Source organism: Lepisma saccharinum, chromosome 6, assembly GCF_977018435.1.
Source record: "Lepisma saccharinum chromosome 6, izLepSacc3.1, whole genome shotgun sequence".
Taxonomy (NCBI): domain Eukaryota; kingdom Metazoa; phylum Arthropoda; class Insecta; order Zygentoma; family Lepismatidae; genus Lepisma; species Lepisma saccharinum.
Genome location: NC_139234.1, coordinates 78,153,720 through 78,180,617, shown reverse-complemented (window position 1 = coordinate 78,180,617; position 26,898 = coordinate 78,153,720). Strand labels below are relative to the sequence as shown.

The 26,898-nt window shown below is 37.7% G+C and overlaps 1 protein-coding gene across 2 annotated transcripts in view; it reads right to left on the bottom strand.

The window, feature by feature from the left end:
- Positions 1-3,777: 3,777 nt before the first annotated feature.
- GIIIspla2 (Phospholipase A2 group III) overlaps positions 3,778-26,898 on the bottom strand; it is a 44,789-nt gene continuing 21,668 nt past the window's right edge. For both annotated transcript variants that reach the window (XM_083124188.1, XM_083124187.1), the window contains exon 4: positions 3,778-5,602. In XM_083124188.1, the coding sequence (XP_082980314.1) occupies positions 5,410-5,602 (193 nt within the window). In that variant the 3' untranslated portion in view covers positions 3,778-5,409. The remainder of the gene's footprint in view (positions 5,603-26,898) is intronic.

The following is a 26,898-nucleotide window of genomic DNA, read 5'->3' as shown; positions in this document are numbered from 1 at the left end:
ATTAATAAATTTCAAGCTAATATTATTCGTTTACCTAATGCACCATGCTTCATGACAGACTACTTTAATATGATATCTCCCATGAGGATTCATTTTCCTGCCTACCCAAGCAGAGTTTTCAGGAAGACAATCCCTACAATTTCAAATAATATATATCAAGACTACATACATTCAAAATTACAATGTGAATATCACATATATACAGATGCTTCAAAATCAACGTCTGGAAAAACAGGAGCAGCATTTTACTGTGATAATTCTGCAGAATTCAAAATTTTTCCTTTGCCATCGTATCTGTCAATATACACTGCAGAAGCTTTTGCAATACGACAGGCATTGCTTTATGTACAAAAGAAGAAGTTAAATTCAGTTCTAATTGCAACCGATTCAGCCTCTGTGCTAAATTCTTTACAGTTTGCATCATGGTCATGTCATACGGAATGGTACATTGTTAACATAAGAATACTCACACTGAAATTAACGAGATTGGGATATGATATCAACTTTATTTGGACACCTGGACATTCTTTAATAGAAGGGAATAATATAGCAGATACTTTGGCAAAATATGCAGCGAATCAAACAATCCAACGGCCGCTTTCAATAAAGATTCCGTCCGTAGTTTTGGAATCACACGCTAGAAAAATACTATTTACTGACTGGCAAAACTTGTGGACAAATACTGGCACTCAATGCGGTAAGGCCTACTATTCTATACAAGAAAGAATTCCAAAAGAATGTTGGTTTAAACAGATTCAACTCTCCCGGAGTTCCCTCACAACTATAATGCGCTGCAGGTTAAATCACACTATCGCCGCAGCTCATCTGTACAAGAAGAATTTAGTGACTTCACCAGTTTGTTTGTGCAATGAATATACTGCAACTCCAAACCACATTATATTTCAATGCAAACTTTATGAAACTTACAGAGAATCATTTTTACAGGAATTGTACAGGAGTGGACATCAAGCGCCACTGACACTGCCTTGTTTACTGACTTCACCTTCATCCTCGGTAATCTATATTCTTACAAAATATCTTAATAAGTCTAATATAATTCTGTAAAAGTGTAATGAAATTTGGAAACTATTTATTATGAAAGGAATAATTGTGAGTAAATATTATGTGCATACATGTATATAATACCAATTGATAAATTGTTAACTGGTGCATGGATTTTGTCCACAACCAATAAATATTTTATATATATATAAACAACGGGGAGCGAGGCGTCATCAGAGTTAATTGTTAAAGTAACGCAATCTTCGAAAGCATTACCATTCTAAATCAGAAAATTACAAATTAGTTACATATGCCGCTTTTATAAAGTCTTATTGATATTAAGAATCGATTACGGTAGAGTTGAAATACTGTATACATTTACAAATTAATAAATCACATAAAAATTAATACTAACAATTCTGCACACGGCCTCTAACCATTGAACAACTAGGATATAGATTAACATTCATATAAAAAAGCTAATTTAACCTTGATTCTGCTATAATTTTCTCTCATTATTACCTGGAATATTTTCGTACTGTACAGTTCCCTTCAAATTGTCGATTTAGTTGATCTTCCAGAGTTCTTTAGTCGATCCATTCTTCCTATTATCTCCAAATTGCCTTCATTATCTCTTCTCTCGCAATGTATTTGCCAGAATGATTTATTACGCCATATTATTGCAGATGACATTCACCTAATTGCTGAGCTCTAATGTCAGTTCCCACCTTGAAAACGAAAGTTTGCCTTCCGAGTTTTCGTCAAGTTTATTTGCCTCGAGATCTCCCTTCAAGAAACGTGGAAATGGCAAGAAGAAAGAGAGGATATTAAGTCAAGAAGTCGAACCCAAATCGTTCAGTTTCCCTTTGATTCGTTTTTTTTAACTGTTCAAGGTTTTGCAGATTCGTTTGATGTAGAATAATTGAGCAATTCATCTCACTTCGAAAAGGAGTTAAATCATTCCCCCTGACTTAACTTCTTTTAGAAGATGAGCAAATCACAATTCTTCATTCCAATGTGTGGTTGTCAAACTTCGAAAAGAATGAAGAAAAATACTTTTGAAGGTCAACCGTTGAATTCGTGCCGTGATGTACAGGTGGACCCATCAAGTTATTAGGTAAAGGGATGATGACATCTCGCTTGGCCATATATGATTTTTGGTGGGTGGGCAAATGTGACACTGTTGCTCATTCCAAATCGAGTGTGTGTATGTGTATGTGTGTAGAATAAAACTTTCGTTTATGGCACACACACCATGTCAACAGCCGCGATTTAGTTTAACATTTATTATAATCTGAACAATGTTATTTTTTTTACTTATTGAAGCAATATTTGTAAAAATTAGAAATGCACTTAAGAAAAGGAAACACTAATTTTAGATGAAGCAAATTTCAAAAGATGGGGAAATGGGAAGACGTACAAGAAAAGGCTAGAATGCTTTGTATGCTATACCACAAGACAATGACCATAACAGAAGAAAAACAATTGAATGTTTCGAGGTTACACATACCTATGTGCATAAATATGTAAAATAATGTGTATATTAAATTAATGCACAATATGTTATTTTTATTATTATTAAGACAAGCTGTAGGAGAAATATTGAGTATTGAATTGATATACAAGGTTGTCAACTTGGCAGGTTAGAGCACCAAGAAATAGAGACCTACTTACTGTGTCATATACGCGAGTCTAATAAATAAAAAGCCGAAAAAGAGCAATAATTTTAATTCAAGTCCCAAATAAATATTACCTCATTGCTTTTTTGTTGCTGGATATACAAAGAGGTTAGATCTTTTTTTATTTTAATAGTGCTACATGTCTAACTTTAGCTTCCGCTATTAGTAATTCTTAGACGGGTTGGGTTTGTTACCGTCAATTTCATCATATCACTTATCCTCATCGTTTCGATTAGCTAAAAGTTGCAGAAAACCGACGGTAAATAAAAAATCAAATGATTTGTTAAGTGTGCACTCTTAAATTTTATTAATTTTTTTACAACTCATGTTTTGTATTGTGGTTTTGTTATTCAACGTCGCTTTTCGCAACAATGAGGATGTGTTATGATTATATGAAATTGATGAAAGGACATTCGAAAAAATCATCAGCTCAGCCCAGGCCAGGACTCCAACCCAGGAATTCCGGTGGCGAGATGGAATGGAAAGCCCTTAACGGGCCAGACCACCCAGCCAGCCTTTTGAATATGGTGAGGTAGTTCACCTGCTATTATCTTGCAAGTTAATCAACGTGTATGATGACTTATTAATGTTTACCCTGGTACACTTCCCGCCACCGAGCGGTCTGCGGGCTGTTGTTGCAATATATCATCGATGTGGTATTCTGCTCGGTTGTCTTTCACTCCTCTCCGCCATGAATGCCCCCCACTGAAGGAGAGCTCTTGCTGCAAGAGAACAAGACACGTGTTGTCTGCAACACTTCTGCCAATGGATGGAAGCCCCAAAGTCTTCCAGCAAGACGACGGACCTCCCAGTGGCGGGAACCCTACCAGGGTAAAACTTTTGGCCTTCAGTACAGTGGGATGCACAAATATTACCAAGCATATTGTCCATCAGCACGTCTGTTCTCTTTGCTTTACGCAAGGAGAGCTTCAAGAATGGAAACAAAAGGTCAAACAAGCTGCTGACAATCCCTGCATCAGCACATATGAAACATACTTGTGCATCCCACTGTACCAGTTATATGTTCTCGTTACATAGCTAGTGATCACGAGAATGTAATAGGTACTATGCAAATTATAAATCAAGCTGATTGTAGTTCGTACAACAATCTATTTATTGTACAAAAACGTATTTAACAGTGAGAGCAATGTACTGTACATATATATAATTTAATACAAAGATGAAAATACTCTTGATCCGCACAATGAGAGAAAATGGAAGGCATTATGATACATTGTACAAATGGCTATTTACATCAGGTTTGTGACCACTTGGATAACAAGGAAGAACTTATGATGATGATCTATAACATTTTACTATAATACTGAAGTGAAACAACAAATACAATGATGAAATCTCAAAAACAGAAGAAAACAAATCAGACCTTCACATACGCCAATTAAAAGATTCATTTTCGATTGATTTCCATGAATACAATTTTATACAATCTTTTTCTGTAGTTTAATGTAATAACAGAATTACCTGAAGAAACTTGAACACCTGGAAAGTAGTAAAGAAGTTCTTAAAGAACTAATTTCAAGGTGAGAAACATGAGTATCATAGATTTTTTTACAACCTTCTCTGTATTGTACGTACATTCAAGCGACAATGGCACATAATGAATAGTTGATCATAATGAATGAGACAACACAATTCTTTCTACAATAAATATTTATAACATTAAAAAAAAGTGGCTCCACCTTTATTGATCAGTAAAAAAATCACCCAACTGAGTACTTTAATCAGAGAATTTTCGAACTTCCAGTCTTGAAATATCAACTACAACTAGAATCTAGGACTATTTGTTACACGCATGGTACATAAATGCAATTTGTATCTTCATTAGAATGTAACTGAAAATTGCATTGTTTCAATTGCCTTTGGTAACTTAAAGACTAATAATGTTAGGAAATATAAGAAATGAAATAAAATAAACATGAATATATTTATTTGGTGAAGTTATTGCACCTACGTAAATTGGTAAACTGTAAACTGTTTTGTTCTGATTTCACGAAAAATCAGAGAATTCGTAGTCAATAGAAAAACATTTTGATTAGAGATTTTTTTAGACGTGGTTATATTTGATATAAAGCAGTTACAGGGCATAGGAAGAAAGGGGAGCTATCACAGCTATTTGAATCTTTTGTCTTATTTTTGTTTCAATAATAATTTCATGGTTTAATATAGCAAAAACATTTTGTTTTGATGTTTGATTTGTAACTTCCATACAAATTAAAAAAATATGGGAATGTCAAAATATTCTTCGAAGAAAACAAAAAAAAACGCCATTATCATCTGTGGTTACATATCTATATCCTCCATTGATGGTAACAGATCGTTTGAGTATTGGCACTTTCACAAGTAAAGTACTTGCAAACCACGGATCTACCACTTCGAGCATTTTTTTCTCCATCAGTGACGCCAGCGCCACTGACGGCATAGGAACGAACCCTAAATCAGGCCTTTACACGTTCATTGCAGCAACAGCTTATTCTTATCGAACTTGAGCAGTTAAATGATCATTGGTAGTAATGTAAACGACATTTTCTTTTTACAACTATACCAATGTTACAACGACATAGATTACATTCTGCCAATCTCTTGTAGCAGAACTTTCAATGTCGATATACACAGGGAGCTTTCCTTTAAAAAAAAACATGTTGGTGAAGATGTATTATGCAAAGCGTCCCAGACGAGCGTGATTATTCTGTGACGTTGTTAAAGATCTTCAATACGGCAAGTTGTCCCTCAAGTATGCTTGCTTTCTGTATTCGTGTCTGGTGCATTTCCCCCACCACGATCGCTTCGTGCAAACCTTCTCTGGCTTCAAGACGAAACAATTCGTTTGTACGATGTTGAAAAACAGTTTTCCCACGAGGTTGGCTGCCGCAGTTCCTGTCATCTTGAGGCAAGTTCTAAACCTGTAAAGGACAAAGAAAAAAGTCCTGTGAGAAAATCTGCTCGCATCCTATTCTAGCACATTGATACTTGAATATATATAAAAGTAGCACAAACTTTCACACATACCATTACAAAACTTCACATTATAAATGTCAAGTTGGCAAAGAAAGACTATGTGCAGCATTACAGAAATAAACACTGCAACTAAAGGTCAACATTGTTAATGTACAATTGGCAGCAAAGATATTTTGTTATTTTACTTCTACAGTCGAATGTAAAGATAATACCAGGCAAACTGTCCATCTTTGTGTTTATTTATTTTTAAACTATGCAAGGTTCAAGAATTGAAACAAAAAGTCAAGTAGCAGTTGACAACATATGCACCAGCGTCCGTAGAATTCCATTCCGTGAAGAAACGTAGGAAAAATAATGGGCAATTTGCCTGATACTAGATACCAGACACTTTAGAAGATAGTATTGTGAATCGTTTTGCAGTTTGCATTTCAAGTTCAGTTCATGCATGGAAGAAAATAATCGGAAGTAAACGCCCAGTTCTGAGAGAAAGATCCAAACATTTGCAAACTAACACGGGGTCTGTAGCTTAAAATAGGCTTTGACGAGGGTTTGAACTAGGAGACTTCTGCCTTTTCCAAATATGTTGACTTATGGGTATGGCAAAGTTTTACTAATGAAAGTCATTGACATGACCCTCATGTGAGTGAAATACTTTCTAACGGGCGAAAAAAACGAAAACAAACTAATGAAATGAAGTTTTCATATTATGTTGCTCTTAAGGCATGCACATAATTACAAATAAGTAGACTATGTACGATTATCTTTCCACATTTGAAATGTGGGTTGATATCGAACATTACGTAATTTTTTTCACATTTTTGCCCTACTTCATGAAGCTAACTTTCCTTTATCAAATGGATCTATTAAAAAGTATGATCTAAAGAAATATAATGAGTAATTGTTACATCACTGCTTTTAATTGATATTTTTGTCGGAGTACTGTCATTTTAATTGCTACTACTTAGAGATTTATTTGAACTAATCAGTTAATATTATTTTTTTCTATGAGCCTAATTCTTACGCAATCATTTCCTTTCCGGGTGTAGTTGTTTGGGGATAATAAGTATTAAGTTATTCAATTCCACATTTCTATGAATAATTCAGTTGTAACATGTTGCTAAGCATCCAAGTTCTATTTCATTCTGTTAGAGTCACATTGCAATAATATTATTCTTAGCTGCATTTGCATTCATAAAATGCCTTCATGTCCAATATTCCACAAACTCTATATTTATCTCCAGATCTAGTAGCCACTTGCAACGAAATGGGAATATCTTAAAGTATACGAAATCAAATTGTAACTGACAATTTCTTCGAAATTAATCAAAGAAGTTCATATTTTGAATTGCGTCTGTAGCATAACATTGATATAACATTATAAAGGTATCGGCAGTAGCGTGTATCGGGTTTGATTTCGTAATGCTTCAAGACTATATATCCAGTGAAAACATTTCTAGAAATCGAGAAAATTGTCCATTGCAATGTTAATTTAATTTGTTTTACGAAAAGGAAAGGGTCAAGAATTGATTGATTGATTTAGTTGGTGTTTTAAGTCCATTTTATGCACAGCAAGGCGAATTGGGACTGGACCTACAGTTTAAAGTGGGATCCAAACCAATATGTGCCTCCACCAGGTTTTGAACCCGGGACCCCTTAATTACAAGGCGACGACGCTACCACTGCGCCATCGGGAAGGCGGGTCAAGAATTGAAACAAAACACTAACGAAGCAGGTAACAACTTCAGATGTAATACACTTCCATTCCTAGACCACCTAGGATGTAAAAAACAAATTAAAATAGTGATGGAAAATTTACCTGGTATTATTTATGTACCCGGCTGTACCTTGGAACAGTCATACTATGATATCAATACTCTTACAAAATAGGAATTTTAAATTTCATAAGTGATAAGCACAACATATTTTTCCGAGCATTTTGAAGAGGGGGTAAGTTCGATACTCCTCCTCGAATATCGTTATAAAAATATCTATGGTGATCGCGATATTGCAAAGAGCAAAAAACAGTGCAAGATTTTTCTTTCTGAAACTTCAGAATTTTGTTCGACTCAACTCATTTCGACCTGAAAGAAACATATTATAGGCCAGAAGAAATCGTCAATGCACTGAACTGACCACTAGGTGGCAGTAATATCAGGATTTCACGTACTAGTTCATATTTGTTTCAACAGATGGCGCAGAGGTCATTTTCCATTCGCAGACGACGTCAATTTTTTCCCTACACCTGATTAGCCAACCACAATGGGTCTGCATATTGGTGTCAGTGTTAAGTAACACATCGACACAAACGTCTTGTTTTCAGGAAGCAATAAAAACTATATAATTGGGTTTGCTATCAGGCGCCAGACAATGACGAAAGAATAACCAATCTCAAACACTTGACCACGATATCAAGAAGCTCCACGACTTGCAAAATGATATCAGGCAGTGATAAATCCCAACTCACGTGTGCTGATTACTTTTCTTAACAAGAAAGCAAGCAAGCTCGTGTTAATTTTTGCAATGCTTGGAGTTGAACGTTAGCCTACAAACAAGTGTCTTCTATTAGCAGAAGTAATTTCTACTTGTGCAGTTTTAAGCATACGAACACGACTGCAAAATGCTTGAAAACATAACAATTGCTGTGCTGTTCGAGATTTCACTTGTACTTTAATTCGGCTGGACAGATTGCTGACTTAAAAAATAAGATTGTGCTTCTTTAACCTTAGGTTAGCGTCTTGGACAAGAAAATGCTTCCTTTCTTGTTTAGCGTAAGCACTTTTAAAAGTGCTGGCATACATGTCGGGACACAACATCCTGTTGGTGCATTTAAGCTGGTTCTATTCAATCCGAAGTATTAACAAAAAAGAAATATAAATTACAATTATTTTAAAGTTCTAGCGACGAAGCGAACTTTATGAAAAACCGGTTGCACTGATTTTTCTCGGAAAGAAAGCGAAAAATCTTATCAAGAAGCTTTCCAATAATCACAGCAAATCTTACAGCAGACCGGATGTTACTTATACATAGCAGGAGGTGATAAAAAGATGGTTGATGAACATTGAGAATCAAGAAAGCATTGAAGGGTATATACTTTACTGGAGATGTGAATAGAGAGTATTGCGTGCTCGACACCATGTTAGGTTATCCTGCCAGGGGTCTTTTCGCCTTCAAGTAAAACAAATATGAAAGAATATAATTTTCTGGTCTTGTAGTAGATATCTGTGGCAGCGTATCATCGAAAAACTTAGGGTAACAAAATTACATCGATCTCTAGAGCGGAAGCAGGAAAACCAGAGTCGTCACAGGCTTGTGTTATGAAAGAATTCACGATTATCTTCATTTCCAGATTGAACAGAAAAAAATATTTTTCATTTTTGGTTATTTCATGTACACATTTTTACACTAACCTTAGATGCTACCATAAAATGTCAGATATATGAAAAAAGGTCAGATAAGAAACAATACCCCATACATAGGAATTTCCGTCGTTGCCTTGTAATCAAGAGGTCCCGGGTTCGATACCCGGTGGAGGCACATAGTGGTTCGGATCCCACTTTAAACTGTAGGTCCAGTCCCGATTAGCCATACTGTGCAAAAAAAATGGGACTTCAAATACCAACTCAACTCAAACATAGGAATTTCACAATGTGGTTATTCTATGCGTAGTCTGGCGAGACTCCCGAAGAAACACGGACAGTGTGTACCAAAGTTTAAAAAAATCCGCTGCTTCCTTCGGCCACTCCACGTCAATTGGAGTGAAAGCGAAGAGAGGTTTCCGCCTCTGGAATAATTTCGCCCCGCTTCGCCTTCACTGGGCGTCCAGACATATATTTCTACATTACTTTTAAGAATTCGTGGCACGTTTTCTGTCCACAGCACAGAAAGGCTAATCGGGTTGTGAGGTGCGTGGTATGATTCGACTACAGTTTACAGTAGTTCCGAATTACTGAAATGTGCGTGGGTAATCGCGTACGGGAGCTCGTGATTATAATGCGACAGCGTTATCACTAAGCTATTGAGAAGGCTCTATTAGACGATCGAACTAGAAGACACACGCAGACTGTACATTAATAAATTTTACAGACTCCCTCTGACCACTTATTTTCTATTTGCTCTTGCACAAATGGCGGTGAGATCGCCTGGAATACCAGTTCCCAAAGCGGTTGACCCTCTGTCAAACTCAAAACCTTTGATCGAATAACACAATTACTACTACAAGTCAGCTCCATCGATGCTTCGGAACCCAAAGCATTAAGCTATCGGAAACAACGATTTGATGAAGGCCCGTGTGGACTTCCGGCGACATTTCGTCGATTCTCTTTTGTTACGAGACAAAGGACTAACGGATGAAGATATCGCGCGCATCAAATGGTCTGGATCTCCCTTTCTTGTATCACAAAAAGCGTCGAGGGGGGGACCGCGGCGGGTCGTTTTTGCCCGCCAGAATTCGGGAGGGAATGAGGTTGCGCCGGACTCTGGATTAATCATCAAGCGTTCCGTCTCTCCCTTGCACACAGTTCTTACGACTAATCATGTGATGGATCAGAGACGAGAGCGATTTGACTGCTTAATTTTTCATCTCGGGATTTTCTACGAGCGGATCGCACAGTCAAGTTCCTCTGCATAATCCGACTTAAAACCGTCTGAAGTTTTGTTGTGCTCGTCAGTGCCATCTGTAATTGGAGTTGCAAAGTTGATCTATCAACGTTTTAACTGCGTTGATGTCTTTGCGTGGTACATTGCCTAGTGACTGGGGCCCTGTTAATAATCTGATCCTGTACGAACTGTGAACCTTATTGGAACGTACGAATTCCGAATGGAAAAAAAAAATTATAACCACGTAAATCGTAGACATATGCAAAAACCATTTTTATATTTCAGCATTACAACCCGTGGTATTTTCTTGTATAAAAGGCTCTCAGTCACTCTTTCTGTTTCACGCATGTGTCTATAATTTATCAAAGTGTTATACGATATGCCTTGCGTATACCAAATTTTAAAAGTGAAAGATTCAATGCTCTTGTACAATATGAGGCTCACTGAACGAGAGAAATTCCATTACCCCCACACTGAGCATATTATACAGCTACGCGTCATCACAACTCAATGCACTACTTATAATTTGTTTCTTTCGCAGCTTTTAGCCAGTGGGGTGCCAAGGAATTTTGTAAAGGGGGGGAGTACCTTTCTTTCTAGCAGTCAGTTCTCTATTTTGCTGTCGACGTTTTTAAAGAAATTTTGACATTAAAACAATTAACATTTGGTTATTGACTGACCGTGTCCGATTTACAGTAAAATCTTATTTTGTCTAATAACGAGAGAAAGTTCAAAGATAGCAAATTATGTTAACATTTGGTGAAAAAAAACAATAACTGGTAATCAGTAATAATTGGTATAAAATACACTGTGAAGTTTCTACAAAGACACGAAATTCCCTGCAATTTCGACATTTTCAAAAACAAAGTACTGAATCTTCCACTTTCATAGAAATATTTTTCCTTATATGGCAACGCTGCCAGGAGATTTTTTAGAAAGTGAGTTAGTTCGTTTAGAGCACAAAGAAAAGCTTGTTTCTTCCTCCTCTCAGACACAAACACATTCCTACACCTAGAGTTACAGGAGTGCGATTTCCTCCCTTCTCATCACCGCATAAACTTTTCCCCCTCGTAGCTGTCAGTCAAGTTCTAGAGAATCCAGGGGTAGCACGGGGACTTGTTCTCTCGCTCTGTCAGTGGAAGAGGAGACACATGTTCTGACTTCTTGGCATGTACAGAGACCGTAGCACCATTCCGAGACCATCTTGAATACTTTGCTGCTATCTTGAGGTCTTGAATATCTGCGGAAACAGTACAGGAAATATTTCGGAAGATTTCTAGGACTCAAAACAGACCGCTCGTGGTAATTGGCGCTGTTATCGCTCGAGATAAACACAACTTTCCCTTGCAGGAATCGGCTGTTTGAGAATATCTCTCCTCACTGTCATGGTTTATCATATAGTGTGAAGTGCCAAGTTTCCATCTTAAGTTTACGAAGTGTAGAGAAGAATTTTCGAATTAGAACTACATCTAGAAATGGTAGTTGATGATATCCTGATGTAAAATGGATCCACTCTGCATTTTTTATTCAAATCAATACATTTTATGAGACATTGGAACATGGCATGTGACAGAAACACGGATTTAACTACTTTAATTTCAAAATTAGCCTCTTGATGACCGAACAGAAATTGTCTTCGCAATAAACTACTTGCTAAACTTACTTCACGACATTTGTTCTGCTATATGTTATGTCAATGTTTCTTATCAACATGAAAAATTATATATTGTTCACAGAGCTTACGTTTGGCAATAATAATTTGCATTTTATCTTTAGATTATTAATCAGGTGTATACGAATGGAACGGTTTTCTTAAATCCATAATCTGCGACATACACACCAAGCTATCAAAATCTATTTTAAATCTACGTACACAATATCTAAATTATTGTTTGTTCGATAGTCCGACTCAACAAATTTTATTAATTTAGTAATACAAAGTGTTAATGAGTACAGTAGCTACATAAAAAATCATGCATAGTGTAGCGAGAGAATCTCGATTAGATGTTGTTTGGTTCTATGTGTAATTGTTAGTATCGAGTATTTAATTTCGTACATTTCCTTATAAAGAGTATTGCACCCTCCCCCAGAATATTTGGTTTCAATCTACAATAATTCAGCGTATATTAATATATAATATTAATGAATCTCACAAGCAAAGAGCTCGTTAGATCAATTCATGATCTCGCCTTCATGATCTGAAGTTTCCGGATTCGAGTCGCAGTCACAAATAATGTGTTCCACTGGTATTTAATCTATTCATCAAATGATCATCCATCTCCATCGTCACGATTAACTTAAAGAAGTAGAAGATAACTCAAGAATACATTTATTATTTGAGATGGTTGTGTATGTCAAAAGGTACAGAGAATATACGGTTTAGTGTCATGTTTTTTTTTAAATTTCTTGCTGCTGGTGAAGGAAAGTGGTTAACTAACGAATTAACACATTGGCAGATTCGTTATACGATGGACAGCGTTTCAAATCAACGATGGAACGTGGCCAATGTATCACAATAACTCACCTAAAATCTGCACGGCTGGCAGTCAAAAGCAAACATTCGTTTGACGCCTAGGGAGGTCCCCAGCCCCCCTCCCAATGTCGCCACTAAATCTACTTTCTTCTTTCAATTTGGCCAATAGCATCCCCTCCCTTACGAGCACCAACCGCGAATTGGCAGAAATCCCTCATCAGATGGAGTTTCCGCGCTCCGTTAAACTCGATGCTCACTTGTTCGGAGTGGAAGTGAAAAGAATCGACTCACAGTTCAACAGACTGCGTCCGGATCAAAAGCGAAGAAAGACTGTCATGTAGACAATGCGTCTGGTGCTGGGACCATTTTCCTAACCTTGTTGACATAGAAGCCTTCTCGAAAGACTCCGACAGCAGAGAATGTGTTGGGAACTATTCTGTGTGTACGTTAATTTTCTTGTTACTCATGCTGCAAGAATTTTTATACAAAGCACATTTCCATTTTGGGCTTACGTCGCTTCTCTACCTCTTGGTTAGTCGAGACTGATGAAATAAAATAGGATAAAAACATTCAAACTTAACAAGGGATTCGAACCTAGGACTACAGGCTTTGTTAGAATAAACGCATGCTGTCTCAATGAGCCATCTTCACATTTGATATCTTAGAAAGTGATGAAACACTTAACTCTAAGTTTAGCATTGAAATGAATCCCGCAGAACGTTCACTAGTGCCAAAGCGGGCAAATATTAAAGTTGCCAGTTCATGTGCAGAAGACACATAATACAATTGATGTTAGGCTGAGGTTTTCACTCGCAAAAATATACATATTTATAAATGTTCTTGCAATGCAATTTATTTAGTTAAAATCAGAGGATATGTTGTGAATCAACGTATTTTTCAACTGAGGCTCACTATTTGTACAGTGGGATACATGAGTATTACCGTGCAAATTGTCCATCACCATGTTCGTGCACTTTATTTGACCCAATAAGAGCTTCAAGAATTAAAAGAAAACTCAAAACAGGCTGTTGACAACTTCTGCACCAGCATGCATAAAAATCCATCGCAGGATGTAAGAGAAAAGTTAATGAAAATAGTCATGGAAAATTTCCACAGCAATACTCATTGATCCCAATGTACTATGCTCCGATTTTATGTCTATTCATATTTAGAACCGGTACGGTCACTTTTTCTTCTTCAAATCGAGTTACACATTTTTTCAGCTCGAATGATCTCCTTCCTCAACGATAGCAAGATTTGGGTCACATGGTTCTGCCTGGTTGAGCAAAACCAAGCCGTAATTTGATAAACCAAAATGCAATGTTTAACGAAGCACATCCTGAAGAAAGAAAGTAATTCTATTTTGAGTTGGGAGATCGCTTGTGTGTATGTGATTTATTCATTACTAGATTGCAGATAGATGGTATGATGATCCTAAGATCTGATTCGCTGAAAATGTGATTCCCCTCTCTCCTTCGCATATTTTCTTACGTCTTGGTCGAAAAATACGAGCTTACGCAGGAGGGGAGGTCAACCGCCAGACCACACATGACAAAAGGAGTATTATAAAGATTACGCACAAAAATTCCTGCTGTTCTAGCATTTTTCTCCCGTCTCCTCCTAACTTTATCAATTCTGCTTCCAGCTGAGGAAGCAAAGCTACGAATGTGAGGAAAAGGAGCTCAAGAAACACGATGTAGGAATAGGAGGGGGCGAGAAGGTTACCCCCTCCTGTTTCCCAAGCACCCCCCGCGACACAATTATCTGATTGAGAAGTATCTTCACACTCCACTGGATCCATTCTCCGCCCAACTACCTATAATCGGGGTGCAGGTTCTGGACTGCTCTGCCGCAGCGCAAAAATGATGAATAGAGCTCTGATTGTCTGGCTGTGCCACGGTCTCTTTTGAGGGACTCGTCAGTTCTGTCCATCCTATTCCGGGGTTTATTAAATGGTGAAACTTTTTTTTCTCATCTTTCCCCTCGCTTCTCAAAGAAACCGCATCTTATGGCACCACATTCTAGCTTCATGATTCTGAAGTGTTGCTAACCACATCTACAAATGTTACTACTTTCTCACTTTTGGCATCAAAGAATCATGGGTAAGTAACATTTGAAGTTGTTAGGTTGTACAAATATGTGCAACTATTCTCGAACACTATCACCTTGGAACTATTAGAGAAAAATTATGTAGTAGTTCCAGGTTCTTGCTTTTTTAGAGGGAACGTTATTCTTTTAGCAACTAATATTACTTTCTCGCTCGCTCACTCTTTTGGAGTGTCGCTATTATCGGGATTCACCTTCATTCTTTCTCGTATGGTTGGGGGGGGGACTCTTTGGACTTAATTTTCATGAGGGGGAAAAGGTATTTATAATTCTTTTGCTGCCCATAATGACATTCAAAAAACTTTATCAGCAATGCCTATGCGAGCGCACAAAGACAAATAAAATCGAACTTCGTGAACTGTGAATCACTAATTGCATTTATATTGATGGTTACATATTCATGTGTCTATTAGCACATCTAACTTCAAGCAATATGTCACTTGAAATATTTGCGTATAACAGGTCTAGAAGTAGGTCCGCGCGGAAGAGGCATTTCCTAACAGACACTCAAAGTATATTTCAATGCAGGATTTTCGTTTCGACAAAGTTCAAGGTCTTTGCTCTTCAGAGATGACATGACTAACTGAAGATTTATCAAGATATTTCAACTTACGAGTACCCTCTGATACTTTCACCACCTTCTTTATTCCCTCGTCTTCACCTTGTGCGAAGGAAACAATTGACTTCGCGGGAAGAAAGAGGCTTACCCGACAACAGATGGAACATTCTAGAGGGAATTTGATGAACTGTAAAGAATAGGTTCCCCCATTCCAGAAGTGTAGAATTTACGACGGGTTCGGAATGCAAAGAATAATGCCCCACGACTACATCCATTCAGCGCTTTCAGACGATAGGTGTACGGACCCCTTATAATAACTTGCTTTGATGGCGGTAGAACTACAAAGATTCTACCCAGCGTTGCCAACCTCACGATAAGAGAAAGAGCTGTTTAATCTGTGAAATTATGCTAAATGCTGATAAATTGTGCTAGGATCTGCATAATAATAATAATAAATTATTACTATTATTGATAATTAGTAATAGTAATTTAATATAATTATTTTTTGGATGATTGTAATTTTAAGTTATGCATCTACTTTCCGAGATGAGTTCAAAATTGGACTACAGAAAGTTTGAGATGATTCGTCGACTACAAATCGGAAAATTTGTTTCACTTCACAACTTTCTACAGATTTCTTGCCATGAAATGTTCCTCGCGAGGTAAACTTGGAAGAATAAAGAAAAGATGAAGAGAAGATGGCGTTGGAAAGCATGTCTTTGGACCGGAAATAAGATCTGGATATAATTTTATTTTTAATTTCTCAAATTATCATCTTTTGACATGAATTTCTCCCTCCCAGAGAAGCAATTGAAAATTATGCTAGATTTAGCATCATTATGCTAGGGTTGGCATCACTGATTCTACCTGTCCAAGAATCCTCTTGTTTGTACTGCGGTCTCCTCCCACGGCTACAACTTAACTACCTGTTTCGAGAAACGGTTTATTTTCACTCAATACAAATGCCAGGTACAAGATCTATGTTCCTTCCACTTCCATTGTTCAAAGGTATCCGACGCAAGACCGTTCCTTGTCTGTTATACCTGTAGATATTTTTCGGACCGAAAAGTGTGTGGTCCGATACCTCAAAAAGCCTGCGGGGAAACATTAAACCATTGTTTTGTAGACGCTACTTTGAAAAATTCGTACCATTTCCCAACCAATAACGCTGTAACAATCATTTCTGGACAAATCTCCGCAATTTGGTTTGGGCCACACTCTCATGGTTTTAAGAACAAACAAAACAGGAGCGAAATACACTGACATTTTAGTACAAAGACTGTTCGAAGTGGAAAAAGTGCAGAGAAAGGGAAACTTCAGAAATTTATTTTTTCACCTAGCAAGAAAATGTAAGTTATATTTCCTAAAGATCGAAGACGATTTTTAAAAAAAAAAAAAATAATAAGATTTTCTACAGCTGCCGGAGTTCAATTCGTTTGACAAAGGTTGGACATGCTTATAATGCAATAATAATCTCATCTCAAAATCAGGTTCAAATTCTAAATTTTTACTGAACTATGACAGTGAATATTCTCAGAGGGAGAAATTTTATTTTCTCCGGTTGGGAACGAATAAAGAAATGTAACTTCGCAGGAGGGGAGGGGGACGATTTCCCTCGCGCTTCCCTCTTGAATTCGAATACTAAAAACAAGGGCATTCTTAGGGGCTACAGTTCCGGCGCATCCACTGGAGGGGAAAGTACTTTCCAATCAGCCACAAAATACAAAAAGTTATGCATGAAGTATGGTAAAAGTATAAAAACTGAAATTGTGTACAGGAGGTGAGGGGGCTCACGATGTTAGCACCAGGCATGTGTAACGAGTTTCCCCTCCTCCAATTGTAAGATAATTTTCCTCTCCTGTCTATGCTAATTCCTGTAGAACTGGCGCAGCGTCGAAAACAAAATTACACACAGTCGCAAGATAGAAATCTTGACTAATTACTACAAGTTCATTTCCACTAAAACCCCCTCCCAAAGACGTAAAGACAAGGTTATAATTTCCGAAGTTAAAATTACAAGGCAACCCCTATTAACTCTTCAACATTTCAATCTCTCTGCCTGGTGCAATGGTATTTTAATAAACGGTATGCAATTCGTCGTCCTTTCTGTGCGTTTTATAATTATTGGGCATTAGCGTTTCAGACAATGGAGATATTGTGTTTGCCTTTCTGGAAATGAGATAACAATTTATGGTTTCCACAATAGGCGAGGCAAGAATGGGAGGAGATTCTGAGACACAAGGAACTTCTGGCACGTGACCCGGAGGTCAGAGCCATCTCTTGTCACGTGATTGAGATGCTGTTCTCAAACCCTTTTATTAGCAACCGTGACGATGCGCTATGTCTTTTTCTTTCGTTTCGTTGTCTTCAGATCAAGAGGCCTGGTTGAAGCAAATTCTCGCGACAAATGGCTTCCTCGGAATGCGGCTATTTCGCCCGGTCTCCCTTTTTGGACAACAGTACAGCAACCTTGCGTTCTGACGTCACCGGGGAATGCTTTTAGTGTTAGGCTAAATGCCTAAGTTGTCAGGTTAGGCTAGCTAGGTTTAGTTATCTTAGCATAAATAATAAATTTTCAGTGTATTTATGTTAACAGAACCAAACCTAACAACGTAGGCATTCCTCGACTGACGTCAGAACGCAAGGTTGTTCTAGTTTTGTGCGATAAGGGAGACTCCCTATTCGTTCTTGTCTCGCGGTGCAAGGTGCAAGGGCAATTACATTTTAACAGAAATCTATTCCATTTTTTGGATTTCCGCTAATCCCTGGTAATTTTGGCCATATACACGGCGACCAAAACACGTTGCTTCACAGAAAACTTCCCGGCACACTTATGTAGACAACAGCATTCTAATATGAGACAAAGTTTTAAGAAAACTACTTCCCTGTGCTATCTTGTTTATCTACTGTTACGCCGTTTTCTAAAACTGCACGAAATTTTTTCTTTCGAAACTCAATGTCTTATCTGCCCTTTCTCTCGTGAGGTGCTGACTTGTAGCATCAAACATTTAATTCATATTTCTGGAGTGCAATACATAGACAACTATAATACATGATCATTAAACAAGAAAAATAAGGTGTTCGGGAAAAGGGACGTAAGTCACAAACTGCGATTTTCTGATACTTTCACTAAAGTCACAGTGAACCAACTAAAGAAAATATTATAAGTATAATTTTACATTGGGCATGTGTAAAGATTCTAAACATTATATACAACATGTATATAATGTCTGTAATGTTTGCTGTTAAAAGAATAAACATTCAAAACTGTCTGCAGTAAAATTGCATTTATGACTTATGTACTTTTTTGCCGAACAGCCTAGAAACAAAAATCTTGACAACGCAACATTATCATTAGAGCCTCTGATAGTATAGTATTTACTATATTTTGATAGTATTCTAGTATTCTGATAGTAGTGTTTACTGTGACTAATACACCTTGCTTAAACTAATACCGTCCCCCATAGTCAAGGCAAGTATAGTTCACCTAATAAGGCAGGGCAGAAATAGAGGCGTCACCTTAGATCATTCGAGAAATTAAAAAAACGAGGACAAGGTTATAAATCTCGAACAACTTCAGCGACCTAAGATTGAGATCCCATGAATTATCGACTTTATCAAGGATGGGTAATTGTTAAGTGTCTCAAAAGTTTCGCTCAGGATTTGAGAAAGGAAACTGAATTAGAAAGAAATTAGATAATTACTTTACAGAAGTGAACACATTACAACTTGCACAAAACGAACAGCAATTTTCCTTGTCAAAACAAGTTTACCTACTACACATCACTTCCCATTTTACACTTAATTCAGTCTTAATGTATAACACCACAAGCACAACCCTTGCGTATCATTTTATGATACGTATATTTATGATTTCTAATGCGTACTTTCTTAGTTACATGCCTGATTTATCTAATGAGATAAATTACCACAAATCATTTTACAGGGAAATTGCTGTGAGCAATTGCTTGGAACCTAACTTTTGGGTAAGGGGCGAATCGAAAAATTACTCTTTATTATTTTGCTCCTCTGTTCCCAAGAGGCTAACAAAATTACTCTTGTAAATTTTAATAAACACGAAAATTGGGGATTGGGGTTAGTGTCCCCGCCCCTACGACCGGCAAATTACGCCTATGGCTGTGAGTGCGGTTATAACAAACGATAGCCTGAACACAGAATGCAAAGGCAACAGTTCTAATTTTAGGTGAAGTATGATACACTGAATGCTGACACTTTATGTCGTTACAAATTTGTGTTCAATGTTTAACATGACAGATATTATGCATCATGCTGGAGAAAAACAACACGAAAAGGTCTGTAGTTGCAGCCATCTGGTGATATTTGCTGACAATTAAGTTACGTAAACGAAAGTCAGGGACAAGGCCACTTTGGCGAAAGTTATTAATAAAATTCAAAATAACAGTTGTTGCATAATAACTGTTAACACTTCTAAGTGACAAGTCACGACAGTTAATGATATACTTCTATCTGCATGGATTCATTGTTCTTTGCCGCTGATTAAGTGATCTTATTGTTTCTACAAAACTATTGGACCTTGGCAGAATAAAACTGAACTTTTTGATTGAAAGAAATGTTGCCAGAACATAACTTTGAAGGCTACTGAAAGAGCATTACGTAAACATAATTTGACCGAAGCATATTTCCTGCATTTATATTCACATCCAAATAAGGAAGGTAACATGTGATCAGGAAACGGCTAAGCTTGAAGTTTCGTAGTTGAACGTTATTATGTAATTGCATGTGTTTTGCGCAATTCTGTTAGGTATAAGAAATATATTTTCACATGCAATGACAGTTCGCAGAAAAGGCATTCGACAGTGGCAAGAAAAGATTCACCTTCCGTGCCGTGATAGTATACGTCGTTCGGAAAGTAAGTTCCATCATGCAATAAAATGAAAAATATAAATAGTAATATCATGATCTTTATAGGGGTGAGAATATATACATGGTACAACATTCACACATAATCGCCATAAGAATTCAAGCACGCATCACAGCGAGATACCAAGTTCGTTATACCCCTATCATAGAACGTTTCCGCCTGAATGGATAACCATTAGGAAACTGCAAGTTTCAGTTCTTCGTCAGTACCATAATGTTTTTGGGATTTTCGGAGAGCTGGTGAGGGACCCAACGGTTACACAATTCAAATTTCAAATTTACTGTTACAATTTCATACAGCACAGTTCTGGAGATTTGTGGAAACTCTAATGACAGCTCAGACAAAGTGAATCGTCTGTTCTCCCTAATCTGCTCTTCCACTAAACGAACCAAATTGGGATTCACAACAGACGGTCGACCACTTCGTTCTTCATCATGAACACTAACCCGTCCACCTCGAAACCGTCTCACCCATCTTCTTACTATTGAAGCACTCATTATTCCTTCTCCATACACCTCACAAATCTGACGGTGGATATCCGTAACTGGAACATTACGTGCATCCAGAAAACGGATCACGGACCGTACCTCACGCTTGGCGGGAGTTTGGATTGTCCGAAACATAACAACAACGCACTACGCACTACTTTCCTGACCAACTTGCCTCAGACTGGCGTCTGGACTTCATCAAGGTTGTGGCTACACAAGGCGCATGCGCATTCACACTGCCCTGCTTCCAACACCACGGTATTCATCAGTGGAACTTACTTTCCGAACGACGTATATATGCGAAAATAAACTGGAACTGGCTATGGATAGGAGCCGGAAGTGATGAGTTTCGATTATCAGCATTTAAAATCGATACCCATGATGTAGGTTGACATCTCTGTTCTTCATAACTAATAACCACTGAACGCTTCTAATAATGTTTTCGTGAAGCGGGAAATTTGAAGTAAAGTGGAACTATTGTGAGTTTTGTAGTTGTTTTGGGGAACAGAGGGGCATGTATATTAGTCAACTGACAAGCAATTGAAACAAAACAAGTGCGTAAGAGTGTTTAGCAGAAACCGACTGTGTTCCGTTCATTCTCTTGATACAGTCTTCACACAACTGTAATTCTTTAGCATGAACATTACTTATTTGAACAATAATATTTACTTCTATTTAGAATCTGTAAGGCACTTTGAACATTGTAACGTATAATATAAAATATGTTACTGCAACATAACTTTTCACAATATTTCTCGAGATTGAACGTGTGCCGCTCGGTGGATAATCCCGAAAGACAATATTCTTATTAAACACGAACCGACTCTCACATTAACCGATACAAAGTCAAGACGAGAAAGAACGTTGACACCAGTGGCGGCGATTAGGAGGGAAACTTCGCAACTTTTGCCCCCATACTATGCTAAACCTTATATACAAAGGAAAATATACTGTCTTTGCCCCCCCCCCCCTTGGTTTTGGAACCCAATCGCCGCCACTGGCTGACACGATTTTGCGCTGTCAAATAAAATGAATGCTGAATTTATACTGAACCAAATACCAATCAAACGAACACGAATCCTTATGCCATAAACAGAATGCATTTACATCAGCAACATACTCTCAAGACGCAGTGTGAGGTAAGGACAACATGAAATAACAATATATATAATTCTGTTATGACCTTGACGGTAAATACTACATGAATACCTGATGATTGTCATCTGGGTGTTGTAATTATTCAAGAATCTGTCGGGGTTGTCGGTACGCAATGGGGGGGAGGGGTAGAAAAACGAGGTCCTTGGGCACAGGGCTGAAAAAAACCGGTTTCCGTGTGTCAAGTAAATTCCTTCAGCTGGATGGAAAACTGCCCTCGATTCTCTGTCTCGCTCTGCCTGCCTGACGGCCTTACTAGAAATCACGCCACCTTCCGTCGGCCAATCAGAACACGTCCTTCGTTGCACACCTCCAGATGCCTTCCATTCCAACTTGCTTACCTGCAACACTTCTGGCTAAAGTCGATGTAATGCCCACAGGCATAACAGGCCTATTTAATTTTGCTCAACGTTCCCTCTCCCCGCCATGCGATGTTGAGGCTGTAAATAGCCACACATGCAGTGTTGCCAGGTTATTCCGCTGTCAATGAAAATGTGTGTGCTTCACTTACGAAGCATTGCTTAATGCATTTATCACTTTTTCATTTGAGGACACGAATTGTGAAGCACAAAACTTTATAACAGGCTAAATGCTATGTTCTCATGTCCACAACAGCACCAACAAGGCGTAATTGAAAGTGAGGCATTATTTGCTTTACATTGGCAATATGTTGCAAAGTTAGTATTTTTTTCTTAATCCTTCGCGGCCGAGGGCTCACAACGTCGTCTCCGAAGGTTGCGGGTTCGAGTGTGAGTTTTCGTTTCAAGTCATCTTCATGCAGTGCTGGAAGTGAAAGTTGCTAGGTAAGGATATGCTTTGCGAAACTTTTGCTGCCTGGGGGATACCATCACCCCGCACCCGCTTACTTCCAACACTGACTTTATTTATGCACAGATAGGCTAATCGGGACAGGACTTGGAGATTGAAGTGACATTCGAACCACTGTGTGCCTCCACCGAGTACCTAAACAGGGACCTCTTGATCACAAGACGATACGAGTCTTGAGTTAAGCTTGGATGTATCATTGCGAGTGGCACTTCAACAATTTCATTGTCATCATCGCTGCTAGCCAATAGTGAAAGAAATGCCACGTAATTTGAACAAAATGTAGCAAAGAAAAAGTCTATACAAAAATTATTGAACAAACATAACTCGCCAAAAAAAGTTTTGTAAAACAAAACAATTTTACTATGGATTCCCAACACTTCGCGGGTTCGATATCCAATGAAGAGACAGATTGGTTCGTGAAGTGGACTTAAATAAAAAATCAACTCAAAAGTGCACAAAGTTTACAAGAGTAGTCGGCAACACTGACTACAGCGAACATAACCACACAAATAATGAACGATCATCTTCAGCAAAGACACAGAATCAACACAACAGCTACCCGTAATGCACATAGAAAGTAGGCGATATGTTAACCATGACACACAGAAACCTTCTAAGCGGATTCTGTTAGTCAACACTATGCTTTCCCGCAAGTTGTTTGGAGTATGTGGAAAATGGCAAAATTAATATTATCAAAGTTTGTAGATATGTAGAAACTATACTACTAAAAATAAACTATTGATTGATTGATTTGTTGTTTTAAGCCCACTTTATGCACAGTAAGGCTAATCGGGACTGGACCTACAGTTTAAAGTGGGATCCGAACCACTTGTGCCTCCACCGGGTATCGAACCTGGGAGTCCTAAAAACAAACGAGTAACATGCCGTAGAGAAATGTTCCGCAACGAAACATTTTTTCTGTAGTCTATACTAACCTGAGGTCACTCTAGTACTATTACAAGAAACAATACAATAAAAGTGTTAATTTTATTTATCAAAGCCTTAAACAATATTACTTACGCCGCTAATAGTGGACATTTTTTTTGCGTATACTTCAAATCTTATAAAGATAAAATTTCACAATGAGTAGTCAAGTAATAGGTGATTTAAGCTGCTAAACATGTCACAATGGACATGCGCGGCACTTTGCTAGCGGTTCGAAATTTCGCGGTCTTGGTAAAAAAAAAAAAAAAAAAAAAAAAAAAAAAAAAAAAAAAAAAAAAAAAAGAATCTACGCCCATTAACCTTTATGTGAGGTATCCTGCGAAAAAGATGATAAACGAAAAAAAACTAGTGACGTAGCCACCACGTAGCTTACCCTTGTCGGTGACGTCACGAAACTACTTTCACATCATACGATAGAACCCAGCCAATAGGAGTCCGTGCGCGTCGTTTAACGGAAAACTGCCGAGTGAAGTTGTTAAAATTGCTGACTCCTCACGTGTGAAAATACCTTGAAGATTTCAAGTGAACCGCATGTAAATTGTTAACACGCTTCGGCGATTATTTCTTTTTATAGTTCTGCCAACTCTGCAAATTTGTCCTTTATTTGGCATTTTTTACTGAAAACATTTTTACATATTCGACAAGTTTCGTGAGAAATTCTGAGAGAAATACATGGGTACATCGTGACATTTTTCCGGAGTTGAAAGTACGAACTAAAAAGAGCAGATTTGGTAAATATTATTTCAGTTCCGGTTGATATTAACTTTACACCAATGTGGATCAAGATTTCTCTCAGCGTGCTTAATATGACGCTTTAGAAGTTTCGAATAATTATGCAATTGTGAATGTTATATTCCTTTCATTTTCTGTAAGTCCATAAGTTCTAATACGTATATAATTTCTTAAATGTAATTGTGAAGAAAATGCAAATCCACCACAGACTAAGTGGAAGACCGAGAACGTAACCTTCCACCATCAATGAACTTGAAACCACCAAATACGACAAATACTCTCCTGTACAGTGGGATCCATGAGTTTACCGTGCAAATTGTCCACGACTATTTTCATTAATTTTTCTCTTTCATCCTATGTGTTTTATGGGTCAAATAAAGTGCAAGAACACGGTGATGGACAATTTGCACGGTAATACTCATGGATCCCACTGTACAGAATCAACGAAGTTAGTAATAAGGTGTGTTTTATACACGTATATTGATACACCTGTAGATTGAAGTGTATCTTCTGCAAATATGCTGTGTAAAGAAACAAACTGCCGGAGTTTGAGGTGAGTGTACCTGTGTACATGAAGTATATTTGCTTAATTTCTCACAATTCTTAATAGTTTCGAAATACTAGAACGTGCTACATACACTAGGTTCAATAACCGACCGACTGTTTTACCCAATTCACATTGCCGATGTGTTGAAATCACGTTTGATGTATGTTTTGACTGGGGAAAATGGAGCGATAAACGATAAACCACGCTGTATAAAGTAGGCAGGAACAGAAGCTTGCTGAGAAGAAAGTGTAAATCAAGTTGGAAAATCTTGGCCAACAGCTCACATGTTTTACTTTTTTTCTACACTACATTCCTTGCGTCTTGTCTCGTCCAATGTGGCCAGAACGAAGCTTAAAAAAAATTGCCTTCTTTATCGCACGTGCCCTTTACAGCTATGAAACTGCCCTTGTTAATTGTTGATCTTGTCAAACGACTCGTGCGCAAAACGAAGTGAATGATTTCACTAGTGAGTGACGGTGATGTTACCTGACTGAGGCAATGAAAACTCAATGTCTAGATGTTAAGGTAGCATTTCAAGCTTAATGTAATGGATTTTTTTATAGTCTACTCGAGAAATATACAGCTCGTTGTCCATTCCGAATGAGAGTTCATTTCGAGATTATCAAAATGCATACACATACCTTGACCGTAATAGTACTATTTATTTCGTTCTCTTGTAAATAGTTATTCTTAGTAACGATGGTGATATATTGGGCTGCGATCTTTGTGAACGTTGTCCACATTTTTAAGTGTTGTGCTCCGTAGTGGAGATGGGTCCAGCATTTAAAATAGAACAATGGACTCGTGAAAGGATGGGCAAATGCAGCACTCACTCTAAAAGAGAAATTTAATCCCATCCCTTTAATAAATTTATGGCCACAAGATTGTATTATTCTAAATCTGTATAAAATTGACAATAAAAAACCTGTCGCTTTTAAATATCTTCAATTTTGTCTTTCTTTCAGTGTATATTTAGAAATTAAGAGTGCTTTTTCTTCAAATTTGTTGATTGCAAGGCATCATCTGTATACACTCGCCAGTTCGGAAACCATCCTCTGCGGGCAAGGGGGTATATATATTTATAACGAGTGGTTCTTTAAATATTCAATTAATTCATTCTAATTATTTCTGCTAACTGATATTATAAACACGATACCAGTTTCAGATATACATATACGTAAAGATTCCGCAATTCTTCTCATTCTAAATAGTAGCAGAATTTGTAAGACACGCACAGTATGTATGACATAAGCAAAATTCATTTACATAGATTAGTGCCTATTATACAAGATTTGATTACGACGAGACTAATTTCGTTCCAAAATCAACGACTTTCTTCAAAGATATGTTGCCCCCACTCTAAAAAAGAAAAACGAGAAGACAAGATTGTCGAGCGATTGAACATTATGATTTCCTCAATTTGCAGGTCCTCGCCTTTGAGTTCTGAAATTAAAAAGGTTCAAGGAACCTACGAACTTAATTTTCTCGGCACATGATGGCTGGAAGCTAATACAATGTTGCGACATGGGCACTGGACACTGTCGGCTACTTTCTCCATGCGTTTCCTTTCCAATTCCTCTTTTAAAAGTCTTTAGAAACGTGGGCAGCAAACTCGGACACACATTAGGGACAAACATGCCAAAAAATTGAAGTAAAAGTTGGCATTTGTCCAGTTTCAAGAACGGTAATGCAGAACAAGACAGAAAATCTTGCACTTGCACGCAGCTTTGAGGCCTTTTATTGTCACTGTGGTGTCTGAATCATGGTGCAATTATCAAGGACCTCTTGACAGGACGTTCAACTTTCTGCAAGTTTCTTCCACTCCCTACACGTTCCATCCCCGCTCCCCCTCTCATCTTGGTTACAAAATGAGGAATTTAGCTGGATTACAGTGAGCAACGCTGGTTTC